This window comes from Astyanax mexicanus, chromosome 7, assembly GCF_023375975.1.
Source record: "Astyanax mexicanus isolate ESR-SI-001 chromosome 7, AstMex3_surface, whole genome shotgun sequence".
Lineage (NCBI taxonomy): Eukaryota > Metazoa > Chordata > Actinopteri > Characiformes > Acestrorhamphidae > Astyanax > Astyanax mexicanus.
The window spans coordinates 25533149-25546874 of record NC_064414.1 but is presented as its reverse complement, the minus strand read 5'-3'; the positions used below and the strand labels follow the sequence as shown (position 1 = coordinate 25546874).

Sequence of the window (13726 nt, the reverse complement as noted above, 5' to 3'; positions counted from 1 at the left end):
CTATTTTAATGGGGTATCTCCAGCAATTCAACTGTCCGCCATTTCGTCCTCGTTTAAGATATCGACTATTCCTTCGCAATTTATCATCACGGATGGTAGTAGTTTATTGCTGACAAATATCAAGATTATTCAACAAATTCCCTAGGAGGAGTTCGACAAAGTATGCAAAAAATGTGTGTAAAATGCACGTTTTTCAAAATGGCCGACTTCCTGTTGGGCGGAGTCAATCATATCAACACTGGAAATGTGTGTAATGATGTCTTTTATGTTTTTGCCAAGTTTCATGAATTTCCAAGCAGCTGTATTCTGACCATGCTAATGTTTCTATTTGGTTTAGTGTTGTGTCTCCATTAAATCAATTGCCCACCATTACGTCATCGTTTCAGCTATCGACTATTCCTTCGCAATTTAGCACCACGTATGTCTGGAGACTATCCACAGACCATTTAGTTGTAATCTGACAAAGACTCTAGGAGGAGTTCGAATGAGTATGTGAAAAATGTTTAAAAATTTAACATTTTTCAAAATGGCCGACTTCCTGTTGGGCGGAGCTAATACATGCCAATGGGTATTATGTGTGGCATCGTAATATCTATGTTTCTACCAAAAATTTTGAACATTGGGGAAAATTTGAGACAGCTACCGCTAATTTATTAGCCTAAACCAAATAGGGGGCGCTGTAGAGTCATTTAGCACCACATTAGAAAAATGTTTACATTTCTCGAAATCATTTAAAGGCATTATTGGGTCTGCTAATTTAGAAGAGGCTAAGAGCTTTCTATAAATGTCATATAAAATAGGTGGCGCTAGAGAGCTGATAAATTATGAATATGAAAAATTCTAATTTTACATCAAAGTACAGCCTATGCCCAATAGGCCTGTGAAATTTTATGAGTTTTCGAACATCGTAACCCACCCAAAACACCACGGGAAACTTTTTATTTTGCGACTTCCTGCCAAAATGGCCGACTTCCTGTTAGGCGGAGTCAAATAAATCCAAGTGATTCTTGATCGGTATAATGAGGTCAATGAGCGTACCAAAGTTGGTGCACATTGGACAAACTTTATCCCGGCCACTGGCAACGTTTGGGGGCGCTATAGAGCTGCTGATCCACGCCCAAACCTGTGAACTATGTAATTTAAAATTTTTCACCGGCTTTGACGTCTGTGCCAAAATGCAAGAGTTTTCGAGTATCAGAAAGGCCTCAAAAATGGGTGCGAAGTTTAAAAATAAAAATAATAATAATAAACGGACCAAAAACAATAGGGCTTTGCACCTCCGGTGCAGGCTTCGCCTGCGCCTTCGGTGCTCGGGCCCTAATAATAAACGGACCAAAAACAATAGGGCTTTGCACCTCCGGTGCAGGCTTCGCCTGCGCCTTCGGTGCTCGGGCCCTAATTAGAAAACCATCGCCAATAACATAGTGAGACAATAGTTACCATGTAATGGCTGGGGTCCGGTCAAGGGCTTCATCGGCCGCCAGGGGGAGGTCTCGAGCCCCTAATCAGACCTGATCCACTCCACCTGGGTTTGCCCCCATATAAACCCTGAGATTCAGTTCCTCTGGATCTTTAAAGCTTATCGGAACGAATCTATGCCGGATTTTCCTCTGAGCTCTGGCTCTGGTTTCCTCTCTGCTCTATCCACGGCGGTTGCCGCTCCCCTGCCTGTGCTTGGAGTGTGACTGGGGGGCATAGTCGGCTTTCTCCTCCCTTTTCAAATTTCCCCTATCCCTCCCTCTCGCTCGTTTGTGGGAGCCAGGGCTGAGCGTTTCTCTGCTCTGCTCCCCCCTCCCTTATGTTCACTCTTTCTATCCATTGTGCGCGTGCGTCCGTCTGTGCGTCCCCTTTGTTTACCTTTTTGTTTGTGGACCCACAGCTCAGTCCACAACCACCTTATACACACCCCGTTCAGTTCTGAGAAGCCGATTTTGTTTTGTCTATTCCCCGGTTTGTAAGGGGCGGCCAAGCTTCAATGGCCAACTTTGTTTACTTTTTGATTTCTTTTGCATTTTTGGGTTTTTGTTTTCCATCTGTGTTGAGGGGTTCCTGTCAAGTTTACTGTATTCTGCTGCTCTGCACCTTCTGGATAGGAGTACCGCTCCCCACTCATTACAAATCTATAGTACCAACACCAAAACATGCATAGCTACCACCTAGTAACCACTTAGCAACCAATTAGAAACACTATCACAAAAACCATAGTGAGACAATAGTGACCGTCTATAGTGCCAACACTTAAACAAGCATAGCAACCACGGAGTTACCACTTAGCAATACCACAGCATTTCACTGGGATACCTCAGAAACCACTTACAAACATAGCAACCACCTAGCCACCATCTAGCAACATCATAGCACTCAGTTATTAGCAACCACCTATTACTATTATTAGTAGTAAAACCTTTTAGGCTAAGTTTATAGGTTTTTATCAGAGACTGTAAAAAAGATGGAAACCGTGTCGCCGTTCCATTCACTCAATGAAAATGAAGCCAAAATCTTCCGCCATGTTGGCGATCCTGAAACCCGAGTCTGCGCAATAGAGACCAGAAGAGGGAGAAAGACTGTTTAGAGACAGCCTACTCATTTGAATAAACCCGCCCCTAAGGGCTCACAGAGTTGGTCCCACCCATACAGTCATTGGTCCCAACCCGGCTAGGTGTAACCCAGCCCTTTTACAATAATCACACATTTTTGAATAGAGCTGAATAACATTTTAAAGAACGAATTCTGTGGGGATATAAAAATTTGACAATATAAGCAGAGGTTACACTAGCTGTTACATTTAAATAATGGAGGAGTATTTCCAAGCAATTCATTTTGCAATCTGTTCTCATATCCTGCCTGTTCATTCGTGCTCATTAGTCGACTTATCATGAAGGTACACAGGCTTTTTTAAATAAGCTACCTGTGCACTTTCAGAGTTCTCAATGCCTTGTTTTGAATGTCAGGGCCCTCAGAATAATACTAATAAAATGTGAAGCTCTTTTGAGCTTGTAAATGGTGTAATAATAGTGATTTCTTTGTATGGGCAATGCTATGCCCCTATCGCTAGCATTGTAAGCCTGTTGGGAGCATCGGCTAAAAGCGCTGTATTTCAAAATGCTGGGGGTGAATGGAGGTGGGTTATTCGACAAACATTCATTCTCATTATCATGATTCACTACACCCCAAGTCCATTTCACACCAAATTTTTCCTTTAAGTTTACTTTTTATAATTGTTTTACCTATATTTTTTGCTCTGCGTATAAAGGTTGGGTGCTAAGAAAGTAAATTTGCTTTGTTCATTTTTATATAATCAAGTCTGACTATCACAATTCAGCCCCTCCCTAGAAAGAAAGAGAGTGAGAGAGAGAGATTTGCTTTGGCATTGGTGTATATAAATGAGTGCAAAATATCTTGCTCTCTCTCTCTTTCTAAGCTGCAGCACTGAAACATGGCTACTGCAGGAAAGGTACAGTCTAGAAAGTCTTTCTGAACTTTTTGTATTTTTATGTTGTATATTTATACTTAATCAATACTGTAGTTACTCTTAGTTTTGTGCATTTAAAAAGTGTACACACATGATTATTAGTATCTTGTCTGTATTATGCAAACTATGACAGATTATGAAAGATATGCAACATGTATTGTTTTTTTTATAACTGCATGATTTATTTAATGCATTCTTAACTTATTTAGTATTGTCCAAATACTTTTATTTTAATTGTTATTTTATTCTAACTTTATCTTTATTGCTTTTTAGTTTGAGTGCACATGTCAAGAAATATTCTATCCTATTATTTAATATACATTATTTAAACTCTATACTATGTATTTACACTTATTTAAAGTGTAACAATATCCTTTATGTTTATACAGCCCATTGACACAAATAATAATCCCTTAGAAAAGTGTCTATTAAAGTTTCGGATTACCTCCAATGACCCCTTTTGGTTTCATTTGTATGCTTTATTATTACAAGAGTTAAATGAGGCCATTCTAATACTATAAATCAGCAATAAATGATCACTACTTGCTTTAGAACTGCATAAAGGATTGTTCTCTTTTTTGAGAAATGCAATAGGAGCAGTTAAAGCTTGCCATCTGCACCCCTACATAAAATAGGGAGCCTTCCCAGTAACTGAAGTAGCATTCACTGAAGTTACATAATCATGCTCATTCTGTGCACAAAAAACAAGCATTGCTTAACTTGCAAAAAACAGATGGTTGGAAAAGTTCCATGTACAGCCAGAGATCAGTGCTTCTGCAGAGTGCACACCCGCTCTGCACTGTAAGCAGAACACAAGCTGTATTTACACATGCTATGTCACAGATTGAATCATTGTGTATTTCAGGTGATTAAATGCAAGGCGGCCGTTGCCTGGGAGCCCAATAAACCTCTGGTGATAGAAGAGATTGAAGTGGCTCCACCTCAGAAGAATGAAATACGAATTAAGGTGACCTCGGTTTTCTTGCAGGCATTCTTTGCAGTTCTAAACACAATATCAAACCTACCACAGCAGAACAAACAGAAAATACTCACCATGCAGTGACTCCTACGGGTCATCATCATTATATTGTGCCTTTTAACCCTCAGTTTTAAAAAAGATTTAAATTTATATTTGTCATGTATCACAAAACTTTAGACTACCCAGAAATCCTTTTTTTTCAGTTTAAACACTTAATTTTTTACTTTTTATTTCTTACCTCGCACATGTCCATCCTTTTATGGCAAGCATTTAGAGAAAACTGACATTTAATGAAATCTTGGTTGACCTAGAGTTGCAAACATGATAAGGTGTTAATGGTTGTGTTCTAAAGATACATCTTGTTTTAGAAAATTGTTTTAATTATATTGATATTTTACAACATGGTGCACAGCTTAAAGAAGAAATCCAGTATGAAATGGACTTGAAATGCAGTGAAACAGGATAATGAGTACAAAATTTTGTCAGATTGCCCACTGTCATTCATCCCCCAGCATTCTAAATACAGTGCTTTTAGCTGATGCTCCACACATGTATGAATTCCAGCTGTTGCTGAAAATATCTCTATAATATTTATTTCCACAGAATTAATTAGTGTGGTTGCAGTAGGCAATCACAGTACTGTTCTTATTATTATAGTCTTAATATTCTTATTATTATTATTCCCCCCGTTTTTTGGTCTCCTTAAATTGGGACGTCATTTTCGAGATATGGACTCTACTGTACTGTAAAACTTGCGTTAAAACTTTGTAAATTTCCACTTTTTTCCCATTGTAAATAAACGGGGAGAATTTTGCACGTCAGTGTACAATACAATTTTTTAGATATGAACTTGTCATCTTTCTTTCCAAAAATATGTTGCACAAAACAATTCTATGTACTTAGCAACACCATGACAACCACCTAGCAACACCATAGCAACCACCATGGATACCTTAACACCTTAGCAGCACCATAACAACCACCACAGGGACCATAGCAACACCTTAGCAGCCATCTAGCAACCGCTTAGCAGCACCATAGCAACCACCCAGCAGCCACCTTGTAACATCATAGCAACCACCACGGATACTAAAGAAACCACCACGAATACTGTAGGAACACCTTAGCAAAAGCCTAGCAACCACTTTGCAACACCATAGCAACCACCACAGATACCATAACAACACCCCCTAGCAACCACTTAGCAACCAATTAGCAACACCATAGCAACCACCTCAGATACCATACACTGTAAAAAAAAATCTTATCAAATTTACGGTGAAAAACTGGCAGCTGTGGTTCACGGTAAGGTATATTAACACTTGTAAAACAACAGTTTGAAAATGTACTAATAAAGAGGAGTTACTGTTAAAATAACGGTGAAAGTGTATATAGGCTCATGGTATAGCTGTATAATTCACAATGTAACCCTGTTGCTTTTTAAGTGAAAAATGATCCATTCCACAGCATTTATTGTCCAATTTTATAGCAAATTTTTGTGGTTGTCCAATAACTTTGAGTCACGCTGTAAACAACATACAGTTTTAAACAGCATTATCTTTTTCAAAAGCGCTTCATTAACTGCTCACTTACAGCACAGAGATGTGCTCGGAGAGTGAAATCACTTATATACACATAATGTAAAACCCAGGCAGGTGGATAAAACCGCTATGAAACTACATCATGGTGATGTCTCTGAACTAAACATCTAATTAACATAGCCACGCCCCATAGACAGCTGCGTTACATCCCATTCAGGCCCTGCTTTTCACAATGTAATATACTTTTTTCACAAGAATATACTGTAAACAAAACGGTTTATCAATATGAAATTTACTGTTGACAAACTGTAATATCTTATACATTTGCAACTGTTTATTTTACTGTGAAATACTGGCAGCATTTTCAAACTGTTGTTTTTACAAATGATAATATACCTTACCGTGAAGCCATTTACAAGATCACTGTATTTTTTACGGTGAAAAAATGGCAACCACAGCTGCCAGTTTTTCACCGTAAATTTGACAAGATTTTTTTTTTACAGTGTATATTTCACATCTTAAAATGGTAAAAAATATAATTGACGGCATGTTTTTTATTTAAGGTTTGTACACCGTGAATAATACAGTAATGTGCTATTTTTAATATGACTGTCCAATGCTGTCACCATTTCAGCTTTTCACCATATATTTCACATGTTAAAACAATTAAAATTAACATTTTTCACAGTTTTTTAATCTATGGTAATTCAATGTTTATTCTACAACAATAAGCTTCTTCTTGCTTTACGGTTTATTTCTGTTGCCATTTCACAGTTTTTCACTGTAATTTTCACGGACATTTTTTACAGTGTAGCAACAGCTTATCAACCATTTAGCAACACCTTAGCAACCACTTAGCAACAGCTTAGCAACCAGTAGAGACACCATAGCAACCAGACACAATTCAGCACTGCAATCACACCCGCAGTTTCTGCAGGAACTGCAATCTAGTTGTGATCTGTTCCCCTTTGCTACCTATATGTTCATGCTTGTCAATCAAATTATCAGGACTTAATTTCAAGATGGTGGCATCCAGAGAACTACCTGAAGGTAGTTTTGAAATAATCTGTCTGTGCACTATCAAAGTTTACAGAACCTCATTTTGTGGATCTGAAGTATGGAGCTCGTTAATGGTGTAAAAAGAGTGATTCCTTCGCCATGGGCAATGCTATGCTATGCCCCTATCGCTATCATTGTAATCCTCGGCTAAAAGTGCTGTATTTCAGAATGTTGGGGGTGAATGAAGGTGGGCTATTTGACAAAAGTACATACTTGTTATCATGTTTCCCTACATCCTAAGTCGATTTAACATCAGATTTCTTCTTAAAGTTTTACCTCAATTAAGTATGAAGAGAATATGATAAATATTAAATGAATTAAATATTACAATCAGCAAATGTCCTCAGTCCGTTAAAAAGTAGACAGTATGAAGTTTGTGATGTTGCAAATGTAAATTATACTTTCTTGTGAAAGTATGGTGATTATCCCAAGATGAGAGGAAAATTCTTGGATATGTTCGAATAGCTTGATATTTTTATGAAACTGCCTAAATCATTATAAAACAAATTCTAAACTTTAAGAAACATCAGCTTAACACTTAAAACTATGAATTCTTTACCATAAACAGGCAGCACTGCGGACATGGCAAAAATCCTACCCCTAGATTAAAGAAAATATATAATATGTAAAAAAAAAAAAAAAGAAAAGAAAGTACATTAAAGTGAAAGATAGCATTTTATAAAATACAAATGAACACCCAATAGGAGGTAGAGTTGAGGGAATAACAACACACAAGCAAGGGGAGAGAATGTACACAAAAATATGGTACCAGAAAAGCTGTAAAAAAGGAACAAAAACTACTTTAAAGGAAAAGTTAAATGTCCTCTATATGTATAATAAGTGAATGTTAAACAATATTTTATAAAATGTAAAAAACTATGATATTGACATAAAATACACATTTTATTGATATTAACCCACTACAACAAATTAATTTGAAATTGTGCTGCTAAACTAACTTAAGTGCTGAATAAAGATTAGATTACCAGTTACGACAAAAGATCAAACAATAAACATAATCTTTCCGATATTAACTGGACCTGTTCTGTAGGTGGCAGCTTCAGGCATGTGTCACTCTGACCTGTATTACCTGTTTGAGGCGAAGAACAGCGCAGGCTTCCCGATCGTTCTGGGCCACGAGGGAGCTGGTGTGGTGGAGAGTGTCGGGCCTGGAGTCACTGAGTTTAAACCAGGTCAGGGAGTTCACTAAACCTCCCATATAATTCTTACTTCTTTTCTTTATAACTGCATGTTTTTGATTAAGCATACTGACAGCCTCTCTGTATGTTTTTGAAGGTGATAAGGTCATCCCTCTTGGTGCCTATCGGTGTGGAGAATGCAGATTGTGCAAAAATCCTGAGACTAACATGTGTGAGAAATGCTGGTAAGAAACAGACAGCAATTGATGGACTTCTTACTATTTATTTAACCTCAGAATCTGCTTTAGTATCTGAGAATTCTTAAGACAGTTTGTTTGTTTAATCATTTGAGCTGAAGCTGAGATGCAAATTAGTTATGTAGCAAGAAAATGCAAAAAGCTATTTTTAATTCACATCTAAGTGGCAGAGCCTCAAACGAGCAGTTTATTCCAGTACATATAAATTGAAGCAGATCGGAGTTCACTTTAAATGTAGGTTTAGATATGGCAACTATAAATAGCGATAGTGTAAACCCCCCCCCCCCCAGTAAGTGAGGGGAGGCCATATGCATAATGTAACTGATACGGTGTTTTACAAAACAATCAAAAGAGCCTCTGTGCATGCAAAGTAAACTAAAAGGTGGTTAAAAACCTGTTTTTGTCTTATTTTTTTTTACATTTTTGATTTAGTTTTGCTAGTATAATAAATGCTAAGTAGCCGATGGTGGTCTGGTAAATGAGTCTGATTTGTCTTGCTTTAGGACTACTCCAATATGTCTCAATTTAAGATGTAGCTATTAACAAAATTTAAGGTTTTAATCAAATATGTATTTTAAATCATAATTTGGGAGCATTTTATTGCTTGTAAATTCTAAAGTGGGTGAGTTTCCAAAGGTTAAAGCTTACAATCTCTTTTTTCACGTTCTTACTTTGGTACATTTTGTCAAATACATTTTATTGACATGAACAGTAAGGTTCATTTATTAATTTATTTATTTTTTTGCAGGTCTAATATTGAAAGTGCTCAGATGTCATCCTCTGACACTCGCTTCTCTTGCCGTGGTAAACCTGTCCTGCAGTTTGTGGGGACCAGTACATTCTCAGAGTACACCGTCTTAAACCAGATTGCTATTACAAAGATCCATCCAGATGCCAGGCTTGACAGAGTTTGTCTGTTTGCGTGCAGCTTCTGCACTGGCTATGGAGCTGCTGTCAACACTGCCAAGGTCTGTGCAGCGCTGAAGGTGGGGGTGGTTTTCCAGAACAAGATTGGGTCTAGACTATAATATTAGATCACCATTAGCACTGCAGTTAGGACTGAGACTATGCAAATCCTTTGTACAACAATATAGTCCTTAATATGCCTTAGATACTAGGAATTTTACATTTCTACCCCCCGTTATACGTGCATCCAGGTACAGCCGGGATCAGTGTGTGCAGTGTTTGGGATGGGTGCAGTGGGTCTCGCTGCAGTCATGGGCTGTAAGAGTGCTGGAGCCTCCAGGATCATTGCTGTGGACATCAATGAGGAGAAGTTTGAGAAGGCCAAGATCTTTGGTGCTACCGACTTTGTGAACCCTAAAGCACACCAGAAACCAATCAGTGAGGTTCTGATTGAAATGACCAATGGAGGAGTGGATTACTCACTGGAGTGTGTGGGAGATGTGACTGTTATGGTAAGATGTCCTTTGTTTAAACTTTGTTGTATATATCTATCTACACTGTAATACACTGTACTAATCACATAGTATTAACACAATAACAACTTATTAACATTACAGTAACAAAACTGCAGTAACACCATATTATTACGGCAATTGTAAGTACACTGTAATACACTGGAGTAATACAATTGTCAATAATACTATTTTATTCTATTTATAATATTAGTAGTAATAGTAAAATAATAATACCATTAAAGGAAAATTGTTTTACCTCAATATTAAGAACATTGAAATAACATTGGAATAGTAACAACGTTGTAAGAACATGCTAGTAATATGATTATAATAACACTATGGTAATAAGATGTAGCATCGTATAGCAAAAGATTAGTAACTACCTAGAATACCATAGCAACCACCAAGCCACCACTTATGAACAATATAGTAAACACTTGATATACCATAGCAACTGCCTAGTAATCTATTTGTCTATGTCTATATTTTAATGTCTGTTAATGTAGTTCATATTAAATGTCTTTCTAATTTTATTTTATTATTTTCATTTTAATCTTTTTTGTATTGTTTTTGCTTTGCAAGCACTAATGTTTCCTTTAGAAAGTGCATATCTAGTTTTTACACAACTTCTTTCTTGTCTCTATAGAGGAGTGCACTGGAGTCGGTTGTTAAAGGCTGGGGGGTGGCTGTGATTGTGGGCTGGAATAATGTTGAGGATGTCTCCACTCGACCAGTTCAGCTCATCGCTGGCAGAACCTTGAAGGGAAGCATGTTTGGAGGTATGTAAAATATCTGGCATTTAAAGTAAACAAAAAATATTAGGGAGGTCCCTGATCTGAGGATGTGATCAGAAACAAGGTCACATATTTTTCAAAGGATCGGAATCAAGTGGAAAATATCTGGATCACTGATTCATCAAAATGTAACGTTACATAGTCCTTATGTCCACACTGAAAATACTACACATGGGTGATTAGTCAGTACATAGGAACTAATATCAGAGTTGTAATATTTAGCTACTTGGTCATAATTTTAACAGTTTTAAAAGAATAAACATGACCTCACGCTTTAAACTATGCATAGTTTAAAACATTGTTTAAACTCATTTTGAACTATATTTTTGTAAAATACAAGTTAACAGTTTTTATAGACATTTTAGTTTAGTTATTTAAGAAAATCATTTACATGGCTAATGAGTATGTGTTTATTTAGTGGTAAAATAGTATATTTTGATATTGTTTTATCAGTAATTAAAGATTCATTTAAAAAACCTTAAAGGGACAACTTGGATGTGTTCTTTCTTTTTTTTCTGCATTGCCAAAGTATTGGATTGGGACTAATTCCTTACAAAATATAAATACGATTATGGAACTCATTTGACTCGGGTTCAGTGGAACTGGACTGAGCAACCAGTAATTAAAGAACACACCATATACACTCATTTAAAAATACTCCCATCCATCTAAACTCCTCCTGATTCTTATGATAATCATGCCATTATGTGTGAGGTCAGGTAAGCCAGTCTTCTTTTAATAAATACTGTAATTCTTACATGTATTTCAGGCTATATTGGTAAGGAGTCTATTCCAAAGCTTGTCCTGGACCACATGGCTGGCCGTCTAAACCTGGACGAGTTTGTGACACACACAGTAAAAATGGACAAAATCAACGATGTAGTTGAGTTGATGAAGAAAGGGAAGTGGTAAGGGCTTTATTTTCTTCTACTCCTTTAAACTGCTTTAGATTTTACAGTGTGTAGATCTATAAAGTGTCTTAACCTCTTTTTATTTTTTTTTTGGTTTACAGCATTCGTGCTATCATCAACATATCCAAATAAAAAGTCACCGGCAACAAGTGTACCAATCCAACGTCAAGCACAAATAATAACTCTTTTGCATTTCTTTCAATAGCTATTCTTTATATTTTAATATGTCTACTTACTGGTATGCAATATATTTAACAAAAGGTGCTATTGTAAAGCCCTATAGCCTTCTTAAAAAATACCTTTTCTCATGTTGTAGTTCAAATATTATACAAATGTTATTTACATTGGGATGATGTTAATGAGCAGCATGTGAGGCATAGCAATAAAAATGCAAATGCAAAAAAAAGTCTCCTGCTTCACATCTTTACAAGCACAACATTATTCCAAGACCTTAAAAAGAATGTGGAATATACTTAATCCGTTTTATCCTTGTAATTGTAAAAGAGTTGTTCATGTTTTAACTATAAACTTATTACATATTGTCTTGTTCACTTTCATAGGAAAATGTTAGCTATTTTATAAAAAAGTTAGAACATTGTAGTTACATAGTATTATTGCTGTAGCATCATGACTGTATTAATATGGCAGTATCAATGCTATTATTAATATTTCAGAAACACAATGATAACATTGTAATAAAATGCTAATGGCACAATAGTAATAACACAGCATTAAAATTGCAGAAACATAGTGAGAACATTGTAATAATACAATAGCAATAACTACTGTGATAACATAATTTTGGACCTAAAAAGAGTAATTTTGGAAGCGCAGTATTTAATCCCTTAACAGGCCAGTATTTTGTCCATTTTCTGCCTGATATTACACACCTAAATCTTGAACATCTTTATTTAAACATTTAATAAAAAGGTTTCATGTTTGATAATACACATTACTACAAACTCTAATTGTCATTGTCATTATTTTTAAAAATGTAAGTAAATCTGCAACTTAAAAAATATAATAAATAATAGTCATAAAAGTGGCATGTTTCTAAACTTGTTTAAAAACATTTAAAAACATTTAAAAAACAGTATTTTTCTGAATACAAATTAAAAAGGCATGTCCTCCAAACCTTTTGTTTTGTTACAGTTGTCTTATTTTTATGTCTATTTTCAAACCTGCAGAATTTGGTTTGGCTCCTGTTACTGATTATCAAGTGTAGTAACTGATTATTAAATTATTAAGTGGACTAGAGAGAAAAGAGGCAGCTTCTCCAAGTAACCTGTAAGAATCTTCAAAGCCCTCAAAGTTTTCAGAATGTAAATAACCTATTTTACTGAAGAGAGAAAGGGTTCCCCAGTAAAAATACAAGTATACTAGGCATTATTATGCTATAGTGCACTAAAGTGTGCTTGTGGCCACATTATTAATCAGTATATTTAAAGAGTGCTAAAATGGAACAACTTTTTTATACAATTATACTTTAATTGTATATAAAAAATGTGTACTACTAAAATGGAACTATCTTAAATATACTTAAGTAACGTTTAAACATACTACTTATGTACGTAACCCCATATTTTAAATAAGCTTACAGTAAAATTATAATATATTTAATGAGTATTACAACTGTATCACTATTATACACCAGGTATATTAGGAAAGTACTAGGAATTGATGTTAAATATATTTACATTAGATTACAAATATGCTTATTGTTCCTGTTTTTTGTAAGTAGCACACTTCTAGTATACTTTGTTGGGTATAAAAAAATATATTTTAATATACTGTACTATAATTTTTAGCATGTTACAAGTTTACTTTATTTTTTTTAATGTAATACTAATTTAATTTACTTTCTAAAAGTTACATGATACATTGCACTTTAAGTGAATTACTATAACAGTTGTTTTTAACACACTTTGCTAAAAATTGTACAAAAGTAGAATTCCATTAAACTAAAAGTGTAACTTCATTGTTAGGAAGGCCAGCCAGGCAGCCAATCAGAGATGTAATTAAGGGAATGAGCACCAGGTGTGTTCAATCTAATGGGGGAGGGGCTTCTAATTGGCTGCTACTTAGAGTTCAGCACACACTGTTTCAGTTAGGTTAAATCTTCCTCTTGTATGGGTTAGTTTTGGAGCTACCTT

The 13726-nt window shown here is 35.7% G+C and overlaps 1 protein-coding gene across 2 annotated transcripts; it reads left to right on the top strand.

Moving 5' to 3' along the window:
- The first annotated feature begins 3370 nt into the window (after window positions 1-3370).
- On the top strand, window positions 3371-11979 carry LOC103044089 (alcohol dehydrogenase 1). Of its 2 annotated transcripts, none has more exons than XM_007237995.4 (9): window positions 3371-3454; window positions 4338-4439; window positions 8103-8244; window positions 8348-8435; window positions 9196-9415; window positions 9605-9865; window positions 10515-10647; window positions 11432-11570; window positions 11675-11979. In XM_007237995.4, exons 1-9 carry the CDS (start codon window positions 3437-3439, stop codon window positions 11703-11705), a joined length of 1134 nt encoding a protein of 377 aa, XP_007238057.2. In that variant the 5' UTR covers window positions 3371-3436; the 3' UTR covers window positions 11706-11979. The 2 variants fall into 2 exon arrangements, with proteins under 2 accessions (XP_007238057.2, XP_007238056.2); XM_007237994.4 differs by having other exon boundaries at window positions 9196-9433.
- The last annotated feature ends 1747 nt before the right edge of the window (window positions 11980-13726 follow it).

Coding starts and splice junctions, on each gene's coding strand:
- LOC103044089 (XM_007237994.4), top strand. Junction 9,434..9,604: donor AGGTCTGTGCAGCGCTGAAG/GTGGGGGTGGTT, acceptor ACGTGCATCCAG/GTACAGCCGGGATCAGTGTG. Junction 9,866..10,514: donor TGGGAGATGTGACTGTTATG/GTAAGATGTCCT, acceptor TTGTCTCTATAG/AGGAGTGCACTGGAGTCGGT.